General features: G+C 44.5%; 1 protein-coding gene across 6 annotated transcripts in view; it reads left to right on the forward strand.

Annotated features, from left to right (window-relative positions):
* Positions 1 to 24,067, forward strand: part of ZNF609 (zinc finger protein 609) — a 228,710-nt gene that overhangs the window by 139,775 nt on the left and 64,868 nt on the right. For all 6 annotated transcript variants that reach the window (XM_051821859.2, XM_051821854.2, XM_051821856.2 and 3 more), the window contains one exon: positions 16,060 to 16,285. In XM_051821859.2, the coding sequence (XP_051677819.2) occupies positions 16,060 to 16,285 (226 nt within the window). The remainder of the gene's footprint in view (positions 1 to 16,059; positions 16,286 to 24,067) is intronic.

Here is a 24,067-nt window from a genome sequence, read left to right on the forward strand (position 1 = left end):
GGCACCAGATCCTGTCCCGGTTGCCCCTCTTCCAGGCCAGCTCTCTGCTGTGGCCCAGGAGTGCAGTGGAGGATAGCCCAAGTGCTTGGGCCCTGCACCCCATGGAGACCAGGATAAGCACCTGGCTCCTGCCTTCGGATCAGTGCGGTGTGCCGGCTGCAGCGTGCCAGCCGCGGCAGCCTTTGGAGGGTGAACCAGCGGCAAAGGAAGACCTTTCTCTCTGTGTGTGTGTCTCTCTCTCACTGTCCACTCTGCCTGTCAAAAATAAAAATAAAAAAATAAATAAATAAATAGTACTAATAATTACCCACAGAAGGTTGTTGTAAAGAATAAATAAAATACTTACAAAAATGCTTTGGAGAGTTCTTGAAGGACACACACTAAACATGTTTGCTTTTGCCATCATAATTATACTATCTAGACTTTTTTGTGGTTGTGGTCTCTTCTTCATGGATGTACCCCGACCCCTTTTAAAAAAAAAATTCTTATTTATTTGAAAGAGTTACAGAGAGAGAGAGAAAGGGAGGAAGGGAGGGACGGAGGGGTCTTTATCCACTGGTTCACTCCCCATTTGGCCGCATGGCCAGAACTGGGACAGTCCAAAGCCCGGAGCCTCCTCCAGGTCTCCCACATGGGTGCAGGGGCCCAAGAACTTGGGTCATCCTACACCATTTTCTCAGGCCATAGCAGAGAGCTGGATCACAAGTGGAGCAGCCGGGACTTGAACCGGCGCCCATATGGGATGCCGGCACTGCAGGTGGTGACTTTACCTGCTATGCCACAGTGCCAGCCCCCCCCCTTTTTAACATTTAAATTTTTCCCCCAGAAACCTTTTATTTAAGGAATACAAACTTCATACATTTGTATGTATTCCTTTATTTTTTTTTTAAAGATTTATTTATTTATTTGAAAGTCACAGTTACACAGAGAGAGGGAGAGGCAGAGAGAGAGAGGTCTTCATCCGCTGGTTCACTCCCCAGATGGCTGCAATGGCCGGAGCTGTGCCGATCCGAAGCCAGGAGCCAGGAGCTTCTTCTAGGTCTCCCATGGGGTGCAGGGGTCCAAGCACTTGGGCCATCCTCCACTGCCCTCCCGGGCCATAGCAGAGAGCTGGATCGGAAGTGGAGCAGCCGGGACTCGAACTGGTGCCCATATGAGATGCCGGCACTGCAGGCGGCAGTTTTACCCACTACACCACAGTGTCGGCCCCTGTATGTATTCCTTTAAATATTGATACTGTCTTCTCAACTTTCTTCTCCCTTTTTTAAAATTTTTGGTCTATCTAATCTCCTCGGATTATCTCACTCAAGCAGGCTCATGGCTCCTTTTAACGACTGTCCGGATTCCTCTGAACTCCAGTCCTGTGTAGCCAGTTGCCTACTTAAAACTCATGTCCAAAGTTGAACTTATTTTCTGATTCTGTCTCACCAGTAATTTTTCATGATGATTACTGCTGCTGCTGTTGTTTTCTTGTATCTTCTGTTTGAGATAATGACACCAGAAACATTGAAGTCAACCCAGGTTTTTCTTACCTTCTTGGCATCCATCTCTGAGTACTATTGACTCTACCCCTAAAACATTTCTTTCCATTGCAATCACCTCTTCTTGGTTCAAGTCATGATATCTTTTTTTTTTTTTTTTTTTTGACAAGCAGAGTTAGACAGTGAGAGAAAGATAGAGAAAGGTCTTCCTTCCGTTGGTTCACCCCTCAAATGGTCACTAAGGCCGGTGCACTGTGCCGATCCGAAGCCAGGAGCCAGCTGCTTCCTCCTGGTCTCCCATGCAGGTGCAGGGACCAGGCACTTGGGCCATCCTCCACTGCCTTCCCAGGACACAGCAGAGAACTGGACTGGGAGAGAAGCAACTGGGACAGAATCCGGCGCCCCAACTGGAACTAGAACCCGGTGTGCCGGCGCCGCAGGTGGAAGATTAGCCTAGTGAGCCGCAGCGCCAGCTCAAGCCATGATATCTTACATGGGCTTTTAATCGGTATCCTTGATTTCCAATTAACCTCCCTCAAAGCCAGAGTAGAAGCTGGAAAAGCATAATGGATCATGTCACCAGCCTACTGACAACTGCACAGTGACTTCCTTTACCATGACTGTAATCTCCCACCAATGTCTCCAGACCCCTGTGTCAGACTCTGGTGACTCCTTCTTAGACCATATATTTTAGATTTGAACTAACATAGCTTAATTTTCTTATCTTTCTGTTAAGTTTATTCCTTAAGGTTCAGCTGAAATGTCACCTGTCTCTCCAGTAGACATAAGTGATTCTGCCCCTTCGTATTTCCCTTGTGATGCTGTCTTAATTTTTTTTTTTACTTGTTTACTCCACCAAACCTAGGGGCAAGGATTATATTATATGCATCGCTTACCACAGTGTAGTGCCAAGACCATCATAGGTATTTAATGTTGCTGAGTGAAGAAAGGAATCCAGAAAATGAATGCTTATTAGGAACCAAATTAAGTTCCAAAGCATGGCATGCTAAACTACTTTCCCTTCCTCCCCTCCCCCGCCAAATAGACTTGTTAGGTGGGCAGATTATAGAGTGTCTTGATTTCATCAGGGTTATTTGAAAAAGCCTTTTGTGATACTCTCGGTGATATAGTGATGAGATGTGGATTGGATGGTGACACAGTTGGCTGGTTTTTATAGCTGGCTGAAGAGCTATATTTAAGGAGTATCCATTACTAGATGTTTGTCAGCTAGGGTGGAGGTGGTATACCACAAGACACGGCCTTTGGTTCAGTTTCGTTCAACTTTTTTTTTATTACAATTTTAAATGAGAGGTATGCATATAAATTTATGAGTGATACAGTGGTCAAGACTTTTTTATTTGTGATAGAAACCTGGCTCAAGCTAGTTTAAGCAAATAAAAAAAGTGTGTATTTTCCCAGGAATGGAGTTTTTTAGTTGCAGGCCAGGGAATCAAATAATATTGTTGGGATTCTGTCTGCTTACCTCCCCATTCTGCTTTTCCTTGAATTGGTTTTGTTCTTAGGCAAACCTTCTTCTCGTGTAAGGCAGCTCTAGATACAATTAGTCTTCTCATTTAACGTACCAAAGGTAGAATGAATCTCTGTAGCCTCTGGAGACCTATTCCGTATAGTTAGGGTAGATCTGGAGTGGGCTGAGTGAGGTGAGGGTGTCAGTTTCCCACAGGAAATAGATTCCTCTACAAGAAGACTGTACCACCGTGAACCACGTGGATGAAGAGCTGAACCTCTGAAGGAATAGAGGTTGAAAATATCAAGAGGATGGGCCGGCGCCGCGGCTCACTAGGCTAATCCTCCGCCTTGCGGCGCCGGCACACCGGGTTCTAGTCCCGGTTGGGGCGCCGGATTCTGTCCCGGTTGCCCCTCTTCCAGGCCAGCTCTCTGCTGTGGCCTGGGAGTGCAGTGGAGGATGGCCCAAGTGCTTGGGCCCTGCACCCACATGGGAGACCAGGAGAAGCACTTGGCTCCTGGCTTCAGATCAGTGCGGTGCGCCAGCTGCAGCATGTCGGCCGCAGCGGCCATTGCAGGGTGAACCAACGGTAAAGGAAGACCTTTCTCTCTGTGTGTGTATCTCACTGTCGACTCTGCCTGTCAAAAATTTAAAAAATAAATAAATAAAGAGGATGGAAAGATGGAATTAAATTAATTCGATATTATTATTATTTTTGGCAGGCAGAGTGGACAGTGAGAGAGACAGAGAAAAAGGTCTTCCTTTGCCATTGGTTCACCTTACAATGGCCACCGCGGCCTGCGCACCGCGCCGATCCAAAGGCAGGAGCCAGGATGGCCCAAGCACTTTGGGCCGTCCTCCACTGCACTCCCTGGCCACAGCAGAGAGCTGGCCTAGAAGAGAGGCAACCGGGACAGAATCCGGCGCCCCGACCAGGATTAGAACCCGGTGCGGCGGCGCCAACTCGATATTATTTCTATTATTATTGACTAGTACTTACCGAACTTTGGCTGTATATAACTGGGCACTGTATACTTAAAAGTTTATATTCTGTTAATTGCCACAAAGTAATGATGTTTTTATTTTACATACAGGAAACAGACCCAGAAAGCTTGTGTAATGTATCTTTGGCCACCTAGCAATTAAGTAATAGACCTGGGATTTTAATCAGTCTGTCTTTTAGAAAAAATGAGCATTTAAAGTTTAAAATAGTTGCCTGTATTTTTGTTACTTGAACAAGTAAGATGTGGAATAGTGTATATAGTACATTATCATTTATATAAAAAAGAATAAAGGGAAAGTGCATTTAAACATATTTATGTCACAGTTGCTTCTCCCTGGGAAAAGATGGGAGATGGGAGAGAGTCTTAGTATACCTTTTGCTACTGTGTTAGTTAAAAATAATCAATTGTAAAAGTACAGAAATTTGATTAAAAATTCGAAAAGAAAAATATCTGGGGGATTTTAATGATTATGAAATTCCATATGCACTTTCAAGAATGACTTGAATCCTTAAAAGAGCTTACAATGGCCATCGTGGAAGATTGACGGAACTCTATAGACAAACTGCTAGGTATTTGAAATACGTTACAGAAGTTAATCTTTGCGACCATACCAGTAAAGTAATTTTCTCTACCCGTTAGGTAAATGGGGTGGAGTTCAATTAGATGTTCTGACTACCTATTATATGACTAACCCTTGAGAGCTTAGTTAGATGATCTTTAAGGTTCTACACTATGATGCTATGATGTTGCTTGAGTGTATTTTTTAGGAGTATAATCATAATATAAAATGTATAAATATGCTTTTTAGAAACATATCTGGGGGCTAGCACCGTGGTGTAGTAGGCTAAGCCTCTGCCTGCAGCACCGGCATCCCATATTGGTGCTGGTTCATGTACCAGCTGCTCCTCTTCCAATCCAGCTCTCTGCTATGGCCTGGTAAAGCAGTAGAAGATGGCCCAAGTGCTTGGGCCCTTGCATCCCTGCGGGAAACCCAGAGGAAGCTCTTTGCTCCAGGCTTCAGATCAGCCCAGGTTCTGGCCCATTGCGGCTATTTGGGGAATAAACCAGCAGATGGAAGACCTTTCTCTCTTTCTCTCCCTCTCTCTCACTCTACCTCTCAAATAAATAAATAAAATATTTTTAAAAATAAACAACTGTTTTAGTGCTTAAGGTCCTTTATTTAGATAAAATGATCCATTATTTCTTGTCTAATCTATGAGTCTTATGTAGGAATTGTACAGATCTGTGGATATTCTGAGACTTTGTAGAACACAAAATCACCTGAGAAACACTTTGGGGGGAAAAAAACAAAAGCAAAAAAAAAGAAGCACTTCTAGAATCTAAGCAGGTACCCAATTCCTGCTCGATTCAATAATGCTAGAATATCCTTAATCCAGGGTTAACCCTTACTGTGTAACACCAATCATACCTTTTTTTTTTTTTTTTTTTTTTTTTTTGACAAGCAGAGTTAGACAGTGAGAGAAAGAGAGAAAGGTCTTCCTTCTGTTGGCTCACCCCCCAAAGGCTGCTATGGCTGTGGCACTGCACCGATCCGAAGCCAGGAGCCAGCTGCTTCCTCCTGGTCTCCCATGCAGGTGCAGGGACCAGGCACTTGGGCCATCCTCCACTGCCTTCCTGGGCCACAGCAGAGAGCTGGACTGGAAGAGGAGCAACCAGGACAGAATCCGGCGCCCCAACCGGGACTAGAACCTGGGGTGCCGGTGCCGCAGGCAGAGGATTAGCCTAGTGAGCCACGGTGCTGGCCCCAATCATACCATTTTGAAGTTTTAATCTCTATATCTTTAGCTTAAACAGCAAGGGCAGGGGGCCAGCATTGTGATGTAGCTGGTAAAGCCTCAACCTGCCTCACCAGCATCCCATATAGGCGCTGCCGATTTGAGTCCCAGCTGCTCCACTTCCAATCTAGCTTCCTGCTAATACACCTGGGAAAGCCATGGAAGATGGGCCAAGTGCTTGGGCCTCTGCACTTACATGGGAGACTTGAAAGAAGCTCCTGGCTCCTGGATTCAGTTTGGCCCAGCCCTGGCCATTACAGGCACTTGGGGAGTGAACCAGCGGATGGGAGATTTCACTCTGTTTCTCCTTCTCTCTCCAACTCTGCCTTTCAAATAAATAAAATAAAGCTTTAAAAAAAGCACAAACAAAAAACAATGGCAAGGAAGCCTGTAGAAAATGATACTTCTTGGTATTTTAAGGCTTGTTTTTAAATCTCTTTTAGATAATAGCATGTTTAATTTCTGAATTACTATATCATAATTTCAGGGATGTTTTATTCATCCTTGGCAACTAATACCTAACTTGTAAACATCTCTTTCTTATAAAATTCTTCATCTGTGGATTTCCATGAGCACTCTTTCTTACTTCGCTGTTGCGATAATTTTTCCCTGCTTTCTCGTCTCTTTTTCTTCCTTCCAGATGGCCCTGTTGTGATAGACACTGGTGTTTGCCTACTGAAAAAGCACTTTCTGTCTACCTGTTTCGCATCAGAATCTCAGCTGGGTGGGAATCTGGTGTGTGTGTATGCTTCTGGAGAAACTGATCTCTTCCTTCATCCTAGATCATGAAATTCGATTGGCTCTCAAATATATAGCCCTCAAATCCCTGGTTCTTTCTAAAACCTTTTTCAGGAGTTCTCCAAGTTCAAGTAAAAGCTCTTTAAAGTTCTAGAGGATTCTCCGGACTAAAAACTTTTAGACTGGCTAGTTTTTTTTTTTTTTTTTAAAGATTTATTTTATTTATTTGAAAGACAGACTTACATAGAGGCAGACAGAGAGAGAGGTCTTCCATCCACTGATTCACTTCCCAGATGGCCGAAACAGCTGGAGCTGAGCCAATCTGAAGCCATGAGCCAGGAAATTCCTTCGGGTCTCCCACATGGGTGCAGAGGCCCAAGGACTTGGGCCATCTTCTGCTATCCCAGGCCATAGCAGAGAGCTGGATGGGAAGAGGAGCAGCTGGGACTAGAACCAACGCCCGTATGGGATACTGGTGCTTCAGCCAGGGTGTTAACCCGCTGCGGAATGGCTAGTTTAACAGAGGGAGAAACACTGCATTTCTTCATCCCAAGTTACTGCAGAGCAAGGTGTGGTTTGTGATGTCTCAATTTATTATTTTCATAGAACCATCAGTGTGAGCACTGATTAGGTTCCTCAGTACCATTTGGTCCAGCCATGTTATCTATTAAATAGGCTTACTTGGCCTTGCCTGACATCTATGATTCCAAATGATTCAGAAAAATGATTTAGCTTTCTGTTGTGTTTACCTTATATGGTTAGTGCGTTATTTTTGTTTGCATATTTTTTAATCTTCCCTTTTTAAAGATTATTTATTTGGAAGGCAGAATAGAGTAACAGAGAGAGAGATTTGCCATCAGCTGGTTCACTCCCTAAAGTGTGGCAACAGCCAAGTCTGGGCCAAGCCAAAGCCAGGAGCAAGAACTCCATCCTGGTCTCACACATGAGTGGCAGGGTCCCAAGTACTTGAGTGATTATCCATTGTCTTCCCAGAAACGTTATCAGGAAGCTGGATAGGAAGTGGAGCAGCCAGGGCTCAAACCAACACTCTGATATGGTATGCTGGCATCTCAAGCAGTGGCTTAAGCCATGGGTTAAAAGAATAGGAGATGACACACTCCAGCCCTAACCTTTGAGGAAATGAGTATGTGAAAGGAGGTTAAAGAGGTGTGTTCAGGGACTGGCGCTGTGGTGTAGCCAGTAAAGCTGCCACCTGCAGTGCCGGCATCCCATATGGGTGCCGGTTTGAGTCCTGACTGCTCCACTTCAGATCTAGCTTGTTTCTATGGCCTGAGAAAGTAGTTGAAAATAGCCCAAGTCGTTGGGCCCCTGCACCCGTGTGGGAGACACAGAGGAAGCTCCTGGCTTCTGGGTTTGGATTGGCCCAGCTCCAACTGTAGCAACCATTTGGGAAATGAACCAGTGGATAGAAGACTCACTCTCTCTCTCTCTCTCACTCTCTCTCTCTCATGTAACTGTGCCTTTCAAATAAATAAATAAATCTTAAAAAAGAAAAGAGAGAGAGAGATGTATTCAGAAGTGGAAGTAGTAGCAGCCCAAAGAACAAGGTTTTTTCAAGTTCCTTATTCTGGGGAAGCAAGTCTTAGTACTTCCCTTGCAACAGTACAGGAGTGGGAGGGATTATCAGCCTTCTGTAGTAAAAATAACTGTCAGCTTCAGAGGTAGCACTTAGGTCCCTGTCATCACTCATCAGCTGCAAGGCAAATAGCTTTTCTGGAGGAAAAATGTGAATTTCAAGCAGACAGGAGATGGTAGCCTGGGAAAAGCAGAGAAGCTTCATTCAGGAAACCTTTGCCATAATAATGCCATGTGATTTGTGTTGTGCATTGATTTTGCTTATGAGATTTTTTTTCCCTTTGTTAAGTTGCAAGCATAATTTAACCATTCCCACATACTGAGAATTTAAACAACCTTGAATATTAGGGTTGTTTGATCTCCTCTTTCCTTATCTTTACAAGAAGAGATTTTTAGAGTGTGAGCTTCAGACTGTGTAGTGATTACTACAGGAGAATTCCCCATGGCAAGTTGGCAGTCTTCAGATTATGTGGGTACTGCACTTGCATTTTCTGGTGCACTCTGGAACGGCCTTCACTGCTGACCTTGATCGGGTACTGATTACTTAAAATTGACTACTAAAGAAAGTCTTGTGGATAATACAATAGTAGTTTTAAGAATTAAAGTCTGGTGATAGTACTAACTGCCATTTATTTATTTATTTTTCAGTCTTGCTTTATGGTACATGACATTTTGGAAATTATTTAGTCATGTTCTTTTTCAAAGTAGCCCAAGTGAAATCTGGAAGCTCAGCAGACCAGAACCTCTTTTTTTTTTTTCCTTTTCTTTTAAAAAGAGAGAGTCCAAAAACATTTATGTTTGAAAAGGATAGAGCTGGCATTGTGACGTAGCACATAAAACTGCTTCCAGGGATGCTGATATCCTACATGATATCCTACATGAGTTCCAGTCCTGGCTGTTCCACTTCTGATCTAGCTCCCTGGTACAAATGGCCTGGGAGAAGCAGCAGAAGATGGCTCAAATGCCACACACATGGGAGACCTGGATGAAGCTCTGGCTTCGGCCTGGCCCCGCCCTGGCCATTGGGACCATCTAGGAAGTTAACCAGCAGATGAAAGATACCCCCCTTCCTTTGTGTCTTTCAAATAAACAAACATCCTAAAAAGAAGAAGAAGAAAGAAAAGAAAAGGAGCTGAATGTCCTTCTCTAATAGTTATGTGTGTTGTTCTGGGATCTCCTCAGGATATCGTGTTGCGTTCTGACAAGAGCTTTGTGGAAAGGTGATGTTCAGATTTCTCTCTCCACCCTCAGTCCATGATTTCTGCCTGTCAGCCTCTCAAGACAAGGAATTGCTGATTTTTTTCAGACTAAGCAAAAATTATCCTTAATTATGAAGACAGATACAGCAAATTGATATTTTTATAATTTTTTAGTTTGAGAGACCGAAATACAGAACATAATAAATAAATTGAATTTTTACATTATTCTTTTTTTTCTAGGCGCTTATTTTTAACCTAGGCGCTCAGTGAATTTTCTGAAAGAGATTTATTTATTTATTTGAAAAGCAGAGTTAGGGAAAAAGGAAGAGTCAGAGTGAGATCTTCCATTTGGTGGTTCACTCCCTAAATGGCCGCAACAGCGGGAGCTGAGCTGATCCAAAGCCAGGAGCCAGGAGCTTCTTTTGGGTCTCCCAAATAGGTGCAGGGGCCCAAGGACTTAGGCCATCCTCCATTGCTTTCCCAAGCCATTAGCAGGGAGCTGGATCAAGAGTGGAGCAGCCAGGACTTGAACCAGCACCCATATGGGATGCCAGCACTGCAGGCAGTGGCTTTACCTGCTGTGCCACTGCACTAGCCCCATTATTTTTTCAAAAGCAGTAAAATGTGTGAGCAAATCACGTTTTATATAATGTGGGGTTATGGGGTTATGTTTGTCCATGAATAAGTACTCATTTTAAGTCCTCTATCTTGTTCATCTGTACAATTCTTTTTTTTTTTTTTTTTGACAGGCAGAGTGGACAGTGAGAGAGAGAGACAGAGAGAAAGGTCTTCCTTTGCCGTTGGTTCACCCTCCAATGGCCGCCGCGGCCGGCGCGCTGCGGCCGGCGCACCGCGCTGATCCGATGGCAGGAGCCAGGAGCCAGGTGCTTTTCCTGGTCTCCCATGGGGTGCAGGGCCCAAGCACCTGGGCCATCCTCCACTGCACTCCCTGGCCACAGCAGAGGGCTGGCCTGGAAGAGGGGCAACCGGGACAGAATCCGGCGCCCCGACCGGGACTAGAACCCGGTGTGCCGGCGCCGCAAGGCGGAGGATTAGCCTAGTGAGCCGCGGCGCCGGCCATCTGTACAATTCTTGGTATTGCTGGTGCTAAATCTGGAAGGACCTTTGGGATTACTGAAGAAAGATAACATTTTATTAATAGAAGTATTTGGTGTGTTTGATGACATTCTACTTCCTACATGATCATCTGATAACTGAACAAATCTAAACATTCATGTAAACCATTATCCCCAGTTATCTTCTCATTCTTGGATAAAAGACTTTTCTTAGATCAACTGCAGTTAAGAGTAGAACTATTAAGTTAAAAACATGGATTTGACCAATATAAAATAAAATTTTTAAAAAAGTAAAGCTAACTTCCTTTCTGCTTTTTGACTATGAAGGTGAAGATATCAGACCCACTATTGTGAAAGGGAGAGCAAAGGGTTTGTCCTAAATATTTCCTCAGTGAATTTTCTACCTCAGAAATTATGTTGCAGCCTTGAATATTTTTCTCCATCAATGCCTCTCCTGTGTGGAAGGCATTGAAATCAGTGTGTAATTATTTCTTGTTGGGAGATTAATGACTCCGGCTTTCTTTTTTCTTCTCTCCAGTCCACATTAGTGTCACCTGCCTGTCGGCACACGGATCCTTAATGGGTATTAATTAAACTGATACCTAAAAATAAACTGAGAAGAAATATCATCAAAAGATAAAAGATATGAACTATTAGGAAACTCCAGAGTTTCCTATTAATTCTCTTTAAGTCTTTTTCCAGGGTTCTGTTTGTTGCTGTTGTTGTTTTTCAGAGCCCCAGAGATTGAGAATTGGCCCAACTACTATTGTTGTCGTTGTTGTTAAGGCACTTAATGACATTAACTTATTTTTTTAATTAATTTGAAATACAGAGACCTTCCATTCACTGATTTACTCCCCAGAGCCCTGTAACAGCTTTGGCCAGGCCAAAGTTAGAAGCCAGGAACTCAGTCCAAGTCTCCCTCCTAGGTGGCAGGAACACAAGTACTTGAGCCATCACACAGTTCCTCCCAGGGCGCACATTAGCAGGAAGCTGGAATCAAAAGCAGAGCCAGAACCTAAACCTAGGCTCTCTGATATGGGATGCAGGAATCCCTAGCAGCAGCATCTTAGCCACTACACCAAATACCTCCTCCGGGTTCCCTGCCCCTGTGTCTTTGTTATATGAGAAAGATGGCAAAATGAGTCCTTTTCTGAGGTTTATTCCCTCCTGGCATGTTTGTCCCAGTGAATACTAGACTATGAAAATCCTGGAAGGCCACCTAGGTTATTAGATGAATATCACAAAACTGCTTATTATGCCTTATGACTTGATGTTGATTATAGATGTGACCAAATGGTAATTAGCAGAGCTGGTGCTGTAATTAAACACTGTTGGGCTGCTCTGTGATCTTTCCCTAGATTTCTTTTGCAAAGGAGAAGGAAACTGAATACTTTCAAACCCAAAGGTGAATTTCTTTACTTCTCTGTCCCTGGACATGTCTTTTAATTAACTAAGTGATGAAATAAAGTCACCCTCACACAGAGATCCTGACCTCCAGTTGGTACCTGTGGTCTGTCAGGAGAGTTTGTTGCATACATGTTAATAAATAAACCCCTCCTGTAATTAGTCATTTCTGTTACTCTTAATGATCAGTTCAGCTAAAGTTTCATCTCTCCAGTTTTATAGCAGGGTTTAATATGGCAGATGGCTTGAACACAACAGTGGTGTTTCCAGCTTACAACTTAGTTGTTTTCTGGAATTTTGTGCAGAGCTGGGGGCTTGACTTTATCTGGAATGTAGTAGCATGCCTTTCTCCTGGCCTTCCAGGCACCCTGAATAACCTCCCAGGAAAGGAAACCACTTCCAGCAAAGAGCTGCCTTGAGAGAGACAGATACTTGCTTTCTGGGATAGCTGCCTCAGCTGTAGAATAGGTTGGCATCAGGACATGCACCAGTGAGACAGTCAGGAAGTCCACAGAAATTACCTGGAATCCGCTTTAGGCCGATCTCTTTCCAGCAAAGGGAGCTTTACCGGAATTTTTCTTGCTGGTAGAATAAAAGTATAGAAAAGGAACAAACTGTGAAGGAAACGCACATACTGACTGTGAAATTGCTTCTGTCTCAGTTCTTCCCCAGGAGAAAGAACAGAGTAGCATAGGTGAGTATAAAAGTAAAGAGGATCTGTATACCTTGGAGGAAAATTAGAAAATTAAAAATTTCATGTTTCTAGTAGCTCTCAAGGGTTTCTTTTTTTAATATCTTTTTTAACCATGTCTTTTTAAATTTAGTTATTTGAAAGAGAGAAGAGGTATGCTTCCATATACTGATTCACTCCCCAAAAGCCAGGAGCTAGGAACTCCATCCAGTTCCCTTACACTGGTGGCAGGGACCACCAGGTACTTGAACCATCATCTGTTACCTCGGAAGGTACACACATTAGCAGGAAGCTGGTTCTGAAACAGGTGCTAGTCCATCACAGGCACTTTAATACTGAATGTGGTGCCACAGTGCCCATCCGGATTTCTTTTCTTTCATTTTAAGATTGTATTTATTTATTTGAGAGAGAGTTGCAGAGAGAGGGAGAGACAGAGAGAAAGGTCTTCCATCCACTGGTTCACTCCCCAAATGGCCGTAATGGCTGGAGCTGAGCCTATCCGAAGCCAGGAGCCAGGAGCTTCTTCCCAGTCTCCCACATGGGTGCAGGGGCCCAAGGACTTGGTCCATCTTCCTCTGCTTTCCTAAGCATGTTAGCAGGCAGCTGGATTGGAAGAAGAGCAGCTGGAACAGGAACCAGTGCTCATATGGTATGCCGGTGTCACAGGTGGAGGCTTAGCTTACTATGCCACAGCACTGGCCTGGATTTCTTTTTTTTTTCCCTTCAAAAAACTTTTTATTGGTAAGATTTATTTATGTATTTGAAAGGCAGAATGACGGGGGTGGAGGGTGATGGAGATCTTCCATGTGCTGGTTCATTCTCCGAATGCCTGCGAGAGCCAGGGCTGAGCTAGTCAAATCCAGGAGCCCAGAACTCAATACAGTCTCCCCGTGTAGATGGCAGGGACTCCAGTCTTTTGGCGATCACCTGCTGCTTCTGAGGGTGCACACAAGCAGGAAACTGAAGTTGGAAATAGAGCCCAGGCACTTGAACCCAGGTACTCCAGTGTGGGCTGTTGGCATCCCAAGCAGCATCCTAACCACTGCATCAAGCACCCGCCCACCTGTAGGATTTCTTACAGCATTCCTGAGAGTGCCTAAGGATTAGAGCCAGATTCCAGGAGTAGAAGGGAGGCTCCAGTTTACTTTTTCTTTGTTGTTTTTACCTTCAGGTCTGGGTGTAGAAATTTTCAAGGGTCTTTCAAGGATCTATCACATTCCAAGAATTAATTGCCAAATTATATTGTAAATGCCTGATTTTCAAGAGTAAAAAACATTTTCTTTACCACTTACCATATATGCAAAAGATTGATCACACAGACTTCCATTTCATTTGATGAAAAAGATGGTTCGCGAAGTGCAGAGTGAGCGTGTGTATGTTTTGTGTATAAGCAGATAAGGATAATGTTTTGCTCACTTTTAATCAAGTTAGTGCATGAGCATCCTATGGTCTCTGACAGTGATGATCTGCAAATAGTCGTGTCTTTCTAAGCCAAGAAGTCAGAGCCAACTGCAGAGATTGGACGCAGTATCCAGACCTTGGCTTCTAAACTAGTTTTCAAGGCCAGGAAGACGTGAGAGTGTGTTGTGGGGAAGAAACTGGATCCTAGGCAAAGTGGTGGTCATGCGGTAAATTACACCAGACCCAGAGTTGCAGTGCAGAGCTGCCCAGCAGCTTGGAATATGAAGCTATGTGTGGCTTTCTGAATGTCTCTATTCAAGGACTTCTTTTAACCTGGGCTGCGAAGTCTTTCACAAGCAGCAGCAGCTGCCAGTCCTTGATTCTCATTTGCTGTTTCTGCTGATCGATACCATAGTCCTCAGAGGAAGTCAGTGTGTATCTTGGGTACCTTTGTGTATGCTCAGTTAGGGTTTGGGCACTCTAAATTCAAGAGTTGGTACTTTGTCAGCTTGATAAATGCTAGGATTTAATGAGTTGTCATCATCACCTTTCCTGTTATGAGTTTTATATTGTCTGTCGATGTGCTGCATTCTGCTTAGAACCTAAGTAATTAGACTCTTGAGGAGACCTAGTTTTGGAGGTAGATTACTGGTATTTGACTATTTCTGTATATGTGTACATTGTAATCTTTTACATCTTCAGAATGCTACGGGTTGTTGTGAATTGGCTTCTAGATGGTAACAGCATCTCCTGTTTCTTACAGATAATTCTGATATTACAGTCATACTCTAAAATGCTGTTCTCATTAAGCAACCACTGCTAAAATCTGAGTATTAGAAACTCCTGTCAGGTTATTCCCAGCCCACGTTTAACTAACTTTCTTTTTTTTATTAAAGATTTATTTATTTAAAAGGCAGAGTTACAGGGGAGGGGAGGCAGGGCTTCCATCCGCTGGTTCACTCCCCAGATGGCCCTAACGGCCAGAGCTGCGCCAATCCAAAGCCAAGAGTCAGTAACTTCTTCTGGCTCTCCCACATGTTTGTTGAATGCTAGGTTGATAAGAAGCACACTGGTGGCAGTAGGACATGCCTCAGAAGCTGAGATTTTTCTTAAAAAAAAAAAAATAATAATATTTACTTGGAGCTGGCAGTGCGGCATAGTGGGTTGAATCGTTGCCTGCAGCAGACAGAAGATCTCTCTTTTAAAAATATTTGATTTGTTTGAAAGACAGAGCATGAGAGAGTGAGAGACCTTTCATCTGCTAGTTCGCTCCTCAAATGACCATAACGGCCAGGCTGAAGCCAGGAGCCCAGAATTTCATGTAGGTCTCCCACGTGTGAGTGGCAGGGGCCCACGCACTTTGGCCATCATCTACTGGCTTCTTAGGCACATTAGCTAGAATGCTGCTGGATCAGAAGCAGAGCAGCTAAGACTCAAACTGGCGCTCCGATATGGTTTAACACCGGCCCCAAGCTGAGCCTTTTCTTCCTCATCAGTCTGTGTGTTTTCCTACTATTGAAATCTGGCTCTGATTCTTTCACTAGAGGTTTTTTAATGAGACAAGAAAAATAGGACTCAAAAAAAAAAAAAAAAAAGCTTTAGCTAAGCACGCTTTATGAGGAAGATCATTAATAAGAAATAAAGCTTTCCCTAGCACACGATGCTCTCAATTAAACCACTAGATTGGTAGTAGTGTTATGAGCTAGAACCTGAAAGAAAGGACAGATGTCTTGTATTTAGAGACCTCTACACTCTGGCAGGAAAGGTATAGCATTAGATTAAATACAGGGCCGGTGCCGCAGCTCACTTGGCTAGTCCTCTGCCTGCGGTGCCAGCACCCCGGGTTCTAGTCCCGGTTGGAGCACCGGATTCTGTCCCGGTTGCTACTCTTCCAGTCCAGCTCTTGCTGTGGCCCGGGAAGGCAGTGGAGGATGGCCCAGGTGCTTGAGCCCTGCAGCCGCATGGGAGACCAGGAAGAAGCAGCTGGCTTCTGGCTTCGGATCAGCACAGCGCCAGCCATGGTGGCTATTTAGGGGGTGAGCCAACGGAAGGAAGACCTTTCTCTCTGTCTCCCTCTGTCTCACTGTCTAACGCTGCCTGCCAAAAGGAAAAAAAAAAAAAAAAAAAAAGAAAGATGCAGAACAAGTGTTTCCTCTAAATGTTCTTCCTTCAACTTAGCCCCTGCTTTCTCTTCCCCTACAGATGGAGTCCCCTGTCTCCACACCAGCGGTGCTACCACTACACCTTTTGGTGCCAGTGGTCAATAATGACATCTCATCTCCCTGTGAGCAGATCATGGTTCGTACCCGATCAGTTGGAGTCAACACATGTGATGTGGCTCTAGCCACAGAACCTGAGTGCTTGGGCCCCTGTGAGCCTGGCACCAGTGTCAACCTTGAAGGCATCGTGTGGCAGGAAACAGAAGATGGTAAGTACTACACGTGACTTCCCATTCCTTTTCAACTGGCTTCTGCAGAGTAGCTAGTAGGAGAATCACTGTTGTAAATACTGCAAAGAATTTATTAAGCATCTCGGATATCTCCAGCCTGCTGGCGATACCCGCACAAAACATAGCAAACTTTTTAGCAAAATCTTACATCTTTGGGGCCGGCACTGCAGGTGAAGCCACGTCCTGCTACTTCCGCCTCCCATATGGGTGCAAGTTCAAGTCCCAGCTGCTCTACTTCCCGTCCAGCTCCCTGCTGATGCACCTGGGAAGGCGGTAGAAGATGGCCCAAGTGCTTCGGCCCCTGCCATCCACATGGGAGACCTGGATGAGGCTTCTGGCTCCTGGCTTTGGCCTGGCCCAGCTCTGACCATTGTGGCCATTTAGGGAGTGAACCAGCAGACGGAAAACCTCGTTCTCTCTCTCTCTCTCTAACCCTGCCTTTCAAATAAGTAAAATACATCTTTAAAAAAAAAAAAAAAAAACTACCAGCTTCTAGAGCTTACTAATGCCAGTTTTTTAGGTTAATTATCTCTCCCTTCAGAGTTGTTTAAGTGTTGATACTTAGTCATTTAATAGGTGCTATCTAGATTAATTCAAACTGTGCCTGTGTTCTCCATACTTCTCTCATTTTATGTGAGAAACTTGGATTACAAATGAAATTTGGGTGAGGCTTAAAGAAAAAGTAATAGAAGGGCGCTAAGGGAGTCAGGAGAATGGAGAACAGTCACTCTTAAAGTTGTTCATTGACTATGCAGCTCTTGCCTGTTCTAACACCTGGAGGTGCAGCCAGCTCTTTCCTCCCCCTGGCTGCCTAATTGCCCAGCCACCTCCGCCACTTCATGCATCTGTCACTTAGTACAGATTTTATAGGCCTTGTCAACATGGAAATGTTTACATGGTCTTGTTTTCAGGCATCCACAAAGCTGTTGGCTCACTGTATATAGGATGCTGCTACCCAAGGCTACCAGTCCAGACTTCTTGCATGTTTCATTTGCCCCTGAAAACAGAATCTCTTGTGTTTTAGAAATTCATAAACCTGAGGGGGACTTACTGAATTTGAATGCAGAGGGACTTGACCTGTACTTCAGATCCCTTGGTGTAATATCTGGTAGCAGTTTGATTTTAGCCGTTCAGTCCAGTGTGGGCTTTTGGCCAAGCGGTTAAGATGCCTGTGTCCCACATCAGAGTGGCTTGGTTCAGTACCCTGTTCTGGCTCCTCACTCCAGCTTCTGGATGCACAGGCTCTGAGGGACAGCAATGAGGGCTAAGTGGACCTGTCCCTGGCTTCCACATGGAAGACCTGGATTGAGTTCCCACTTCACTTCAGGCCATTACAGACATTCAAGGAGTGAGCCAACAATAGGAAATCTCTGTCTTTTTCTTTCTCTCTGCCTCTCAAAAGATACATTTTTGAAAAAGAAGAATCCAAGTCCTTATCATGTGCATGGTTACGTATGTATGGATAAAGAAGTTGAGCCTCAGAGTCTCATCATGTTTCTTTATCAATAATTAGAATTTTATTTAAAGATTTTATTTATTTGGAAAACAGTTACAGAGATAGGGCGAGAGAGAGAGAGAGAAATCTTCTGCCCGCTGGTTCATTCCTCAGATGGCCGCAATGGCCGGAGCTAAGCCAGTCTGAAGCCAGGAGCCAGGAGCTACTTCTGGATCTCCCATGTGGGTGCAGGGGCTCAAGGAATTGGGCGCGTTAGCAGACAGCTATATCAGAAGTGGAACAGCTGGGACTCGAACCGGCACCCATGTGGTATGCCAGTGCTGCAGGCCAGGGCTTTAACCTGCTGCACCACAGCACCAGCCCAAATAATTAGAATTTTAAAGCATCCTAACTCAGGACTTTAGAGACTCAGAGGAGTACAGCTAATTATTTCTGATTATCACAAAGCCATCTTGTCAGTCTGCCTATAGAAATTCAGATATTTCATCCTAGTTATTCTAATAAAAGTCTCTCTCTGTGTATTATTTTTTGTCATGCAGTATTTAAGTCCACCACACAATAGGGGCTGTTGTGTTACAGGTTAAGAACTTTGTGTTCTTGGCTGTCAAATTTAGGATATAGTAAATCTTTACCTTTCAGAGTAATGCAAACAAACAACAGAAAAAAACAAACAAACAAACAACTATTCTGTTAGAAACTGATATAAAGTGGCAAGAAACTTCAACTCAAAAGGTTGAGTGGGGTGAGGGACAGTGTTGTAGTGCAGTGGGTTACGCCACTGCCTGCCACACTGGTATCCCATTTCAGAGCGCTGGTTTAAGTCTCAGCTGCTCTGATTCTGATCTTAACTTCCTGGTAATGTGCCTGGGAAGGCAGCAGATGATGCCCCAGTTCCTGGCTTCTGACTTTGACCTGCCCAGCCCTGGCTGTGGCAGCCATTTGGGGAGTAAACCAGCGGATAAAAGATCTCTTTCTCTCTGCCACTCTGCCCTTCAATTAAGTAAATAAATCTTAAAAAAAAAAAAATGAGCAGATGTATATACATGAGGATACTTCAGAAAGTTCATGGAAAATGGCATTAAAAGATAAGTTCATTTTTGTATAAAAAGTTTTAAATCCATGTGTAGTTTTTCTCATAATATGCATTTTGCCATAAATATTTTGAAGATCCTTTGTGCAATCTGGAAATCACAAAATGTCTATCTGATTTTTAAAATGTCAGGGTGGGCATTTGTCAGTGGTTAAGTCACCGCTTCCGATGCCTGTATCCCATATCAAAGTGCCTAGACTTGAGTCCCAGCTCTGTTCCCTATTCCAGTGTCTTGTTAATGCATTCCCTAGAACACTGAAGGTAATGGCTCAAGTTGGATTCCTGCCACTCACATGAGAGACCTGGATAGAGTTCCTGCTGCTGGATTCAGCCCTCCCCAGACCCAGCTATTAATGGCTTTTGAGGAATGAACCAGCAGATGGGAGATCTCTGTTTCTCTGCTTCTCCTCTCTTTCTCTCTCTACCTATGAAGTAAATTATTTCTTTAAATGTTAAGGCAAGTTTTTGGCACAGCAATTAAGATACAATTTGGGGGTCCGGCGCCATGGCACAGTAAGTAGGTTAATCTTCCGCCTGCAGCACCAGCATCCCATATGGGTGCCAGTTCTAGTCCCAGCTGCTCCACTTCCAGTCTAGCTTTCTGCTATGGCCTGGGAAAGCAGAAGAAGACAGCCCAAGTCCTTGGGCCCCTGAACCCACATGGGAGACTGGGAAGAAGTGCCTGGCTCCTGGCTTCAGATCAGCCCAGCTCTGGCCAGTGCGGCCATTTGGGGAGTGAACCAACAGAGGGAAGACCTTTCTCCCTCTCACTGTCTGTAACTCTACCTCTCAAATAAATAAATAAAATCTTAAAAAAAAAAAAAAAACACCACTTGGGGTACCTACATCTCATATCAGAGTATGGGTTCAAATCCTTGCTCTACTTCTGTCATTCCCCGTCTTCGTGGAGGAACGACACTAAGCCCTGCCTAGGCTTCATATCCGAGTCACGGCACCATTATGTCGCTCCCCCTCTTCATGGAGGAACGACACTAAACCCTGCCTAGGCTTCATATCCGAGTCACGGCACCATTATGTCGTTCCTCATCTTCGTGGAGGAACGACACTAAGCCCTGCCTAGGCTTCATATCCGAGTCACGGCACCATTTGCTGCTCCTCCGCACGCGGAGGAGCCGCACCGGACCGGGCGCTTGTTGTTCCCTTTTTTTACAAGTCCTTTCTATAGTAAAGTAAGAATAAGTAAACAGCAAACTCCCAAAGCAAGAATGAGTAGAGAGAAATGAGAAAGAACGAAGTAACAAACTTCCCCGCGAACTCTCCAACGCACTCTCCAACCAACCCACACCACCATGCCGTCTCTCTCCTCCTATATAGTCCTCCTCCGCCAATCCCAACTCGGCTGCCCACACGCCGAGTACGCTGCTCTCCTCCAATCAGGAGTAGGTCCTACAGTTTATTGGTTGAACTGGAGGCAGCTGTGTAGAAGCTGTTTTCTTCTCTCCCAGCGCCATATTGTGGGAGAGCAGATGCATAGAATAAGTCTTAATTCCAGTAACAGTATAGTCCGAGTTGCTCCCCACAACTTCCAGTTCCAGCTTCTTGCTGATACATGCCTAGGAGGCAGCAGATGATACATGATATGCTTGGGTCCCTGTCACATATATAAGAAAGCCACGTTGAGCTCCAGGCTTCTGGCTTCAGTCTAGTCCAGCCCGGACTGTTGCTGGTGTTTGGGAAGAGAACCAGCAGATGGAAGATCTCTCTGTATCTGTTTCTGTCTCTGCCTCTCAAGTAAAGTGAAACTAGTAAAGAAATAAATAAAAATATTTTTAGGCTGGCGCCACGGCTCAATAGGCTAATCCTCCGCCTGCGGCACCGGCACCCGGGTTTTAGTCCCGGTCGGGGCGCCGGATTCTGTCTTGGTTGCGCCTCTTCCAAGTCCAGCTTTCTGCTGTGGCCCGGGAGGGCAGTGGAGGATGGCCCAGGTCCTTGGGCCCTGCACCCACATGGGAGACCAGGAGAAGCACCTGGCTCCTGGCTTCAGATCAGCGCGGTGCACTGGCCGCAGCGGCCATTGGGGGGTGAACCAGTGGTAAAGGAAGACCTTTCTCTCTGTCTGTCTGTCTCTCTCTCTCTCTCACTGTCCACTCTGCCTGTCAAAAAAAAATTTTTTTTTAAATGTCATCTACCTGTGACCCAAATTTAAACAGCCACAGATTTTGTTGGAATCACGGAAATGTCTGGGCCACATCTCTGCCACCAAGCAACCTTCAGGCCTTTGTATCACTGTACTGAAAATACATCAGTTTCCTGCCGATCTATTCTACTCATCTCTGTGATGGTGACTTTTCTCCCAAGGCGAGATGTTCTTCATTTACATGAACCTGACAAAAACTTTTCAACAGAGTGAGGCTCACCCTTTCACTCTCTTAAGGACAGTGAATACCTTTTTATATGAAAATTCTTCTATTCTCTCCCGGCCAAGGGCATGTTAACACAGATTATTTAGTTGTTTGTTTGTTTATCAGTGAATTGTTTGCTCTGAATGGCTCTCTGGTTCTGTTTGTTATTCGCAGCCTAATACCAAGTTCCCCTGTTATACACTCTTAATATACTCTGTATTTTATTTCACTACACTTACCACAGTTTGTAATTTTGTTAATTGTATGATTTTTTTCCCATTGATGTCTTTCTCTTCCACTGTTCTAGAAATCCTGTGAGATCAGGGACTCTGTTTTGCTCACCATTAAATCCCCAACGCTTAATACCTAGCACGTGAAATGGGTTCTGAGAATGTTTGAGTGAATGCTCACATCCACGTCATTATCATTTCTGAATCTCTGGTAATATGAGCATGTCTCATTCAGATACTATAATGCTGCTTGAATTTAGGAATTATGTCAAAATACTTGCCAAATTCTACTCAGACTGCTTTCATCAAGTTTGAGATCATTCTGATTATCTAAGATTTTTAGTTCTACTTTTAATCCCAAATTTTCTTCCACTTACTATATTGTGCTTCAAGGTTTAATACCCCTCTTCACTCTTTTTTTTCCTTCCCTTTTTTCTTTCTTTCCAAGAGAAAGAGAACTGTTCTGCAATGATGTATGCTTTTCTTCTGGCCACCCCAAAGGACCTGTACTGGAACTACCTGGAATCAGAGTTGGCTCACATTCCTTTTCATTTTAGGCAATAAGATTTCCTGCGACAATCATACTTTAAAATCTATGGGATCTAGCCGGAGCCGCGACTCACTAGGCTAATCCTCCGCCTTGCGGCACCAGCACACTGGACTCTAGTCCCGGTCGGGGCACCGGATTCTGTCCCGGTTGCCCCTCTTCCAGGCCAGCTCTCTGCTGTGGCCCGGGAGTGCAGTGGAGGATGGCCCAAGTGCTTGGGCCCTGCACCCCATGGGAGACTAGGAGAAGTACCTGGCTCCTGCCATCAGATCAGCACAGTGTGCCGGCCGCAGCGCACTGGCCACGGCGGCCATTGGAGGGTGAACCAACGGCAAAGGAAGACCTTTCTCTCTGTCTGTCTCTCTCTTTCTCTCACTGTCTACTCTGCCTGTCAAAAAATAAAAATAAATAAATAAAATTTAAAAAAATCTATGGGATCTGGAATACTAAGTCAGTCCTCAAGTTAATAATCATAAGAACAACATGCAGATAGTTAAAAACAGTCCTTCCAGGCCTCGGGCTTTTTGTTTGCCACCTGACTTTATACTTCTATCTCTGTGACCAGAAAACCACTGTGCTCAAATAGAAAAGCTTGTAGCTTAGAAAGAAGCTGTGAATGCTTGGTGTCTGACAGCAGTGGAAGATGCTCAGGTCCCTGTCGAACTGAGCCACCTTACTGAGAACAGATAGAAGGTTCATAGTGTCAATTATTCTTTCTTTTCCTTCCCATCCAAAAGTATTGCTTCTTTTCTCATTTCTCGTTATCTCTCATCATTTTAAACCTTGCTTGGAGGCATTTTGAAATTCTGCAGATTCTATCTCTTTTTAGGCTCTTCATAATTCAGCCAGCATTGCAAAGATCCTCCTTGACTAGGTTTAACCTTGGGACTGTTAAGACCCAAGTATGACCTAAAATGCTTTCCTTGGTTTTGTTGTTGTTGTTGTTTTTATTTTTAAAGCCTTATTCTCAGTGCTTACACAAGGGTCTGATTCTAAGATTTCATTTATCTTACCTTATTTTAAATCAAAATAGCCAGTACGAAGTCTGTTCCAGATTTACAAGGCCTAACCTTACCCTGGGTCCTAGAGCCCATATATAAGAAGTCTTAAATCTGGCTGGCACTATGGTATAGCAGGTTAAACCACAGTCTGCAGCATTGGCCTTCTATATGAGTGCTGGTTTGAATCCCAGCTGTTCCTTCTCCAGTCCAGCTCCCTACTAATTCGCCTGGGAAAGCAGTGGAGGATGGCCCAAGTGCTTGGGCCCCTGCACTCACATGGGAGATCTAGAAGAAGCTCCTGGCTCCTGGCCCCTGGCCCCTGGCTTCTGGCTTCTGGCTTCGGCCTGGCCCAGCCCTGGCCATTGTAGCCATTTGGGAAGTGAACCAGCAGGTGGAAGACTTCTCTGTGCCTCTGCCTCACCCTCTCTTTAGCTCCACCCAAATAAATAAATCTTTTAAAAAAGAAATAAAAAGGAGGCCGGCACCTGCAGTGCCAGATTCCCATATGGGCTCCAGTTGAAGTCTGGGCTGCTCCACTTCTGATCCAGCTCCTTGCTGATGTGTCTGTGAGTAGCAGAAGAGGGCCTGAGCTCTTGGGCCCCAGCACCCGCGTGGGAGACCCAGAGGAAGCTCCTGGCTCCTGGCTTTGGGTCAGCCCAGCTCCTGCCATTGCTGCCAATTAGGGAGTGAACCAGCAGATGGAAGACCTCTCTCTGTCTCTGCCTCTGACTGTAACTCTGCCTTTCAAATAAATAAATAAATCTTTAAAAAATATAAATTTAAATAAAAAAAAAGAAACCTTAAAACAGGCTATAAGCTTTTGCTGAGGCAAAATGACTTACTGGCATCCATGCTATTTTAAAGAAAAGTAAGGAATTCCAGATGATGTAGGTTCTCTCTTGGACAGCAGTACTAAGCCACACTACAGTAATGTGGTTTACTTTGGCAGGAGTGCCCTGTGGAGGGAACTCTGGTATAGTGGAAGGAGCACTGAAGAGAAATTCAGAAGATTTCTGTGTCTCACTGTCATTGTGAACTTGGCCAAATCCCTTAATTTCTCTGGGCCTTAGGTAC

This window comes from Oryctolagus cuniculus, chromosome 12, assembly GCF_964237555.1.
Source record: "Oryctolagus cuniculus chromosome 12, mOryCun1.1, whole genome shotgun sequence".
In the NCBI taxonomy this organism is placed as follows: Eukaryota; Metazoa; Chordata; class Mammalia; order Lagomorpha; family Leporidae; genus Oryctolagus; species Oryctolagus cuniculus.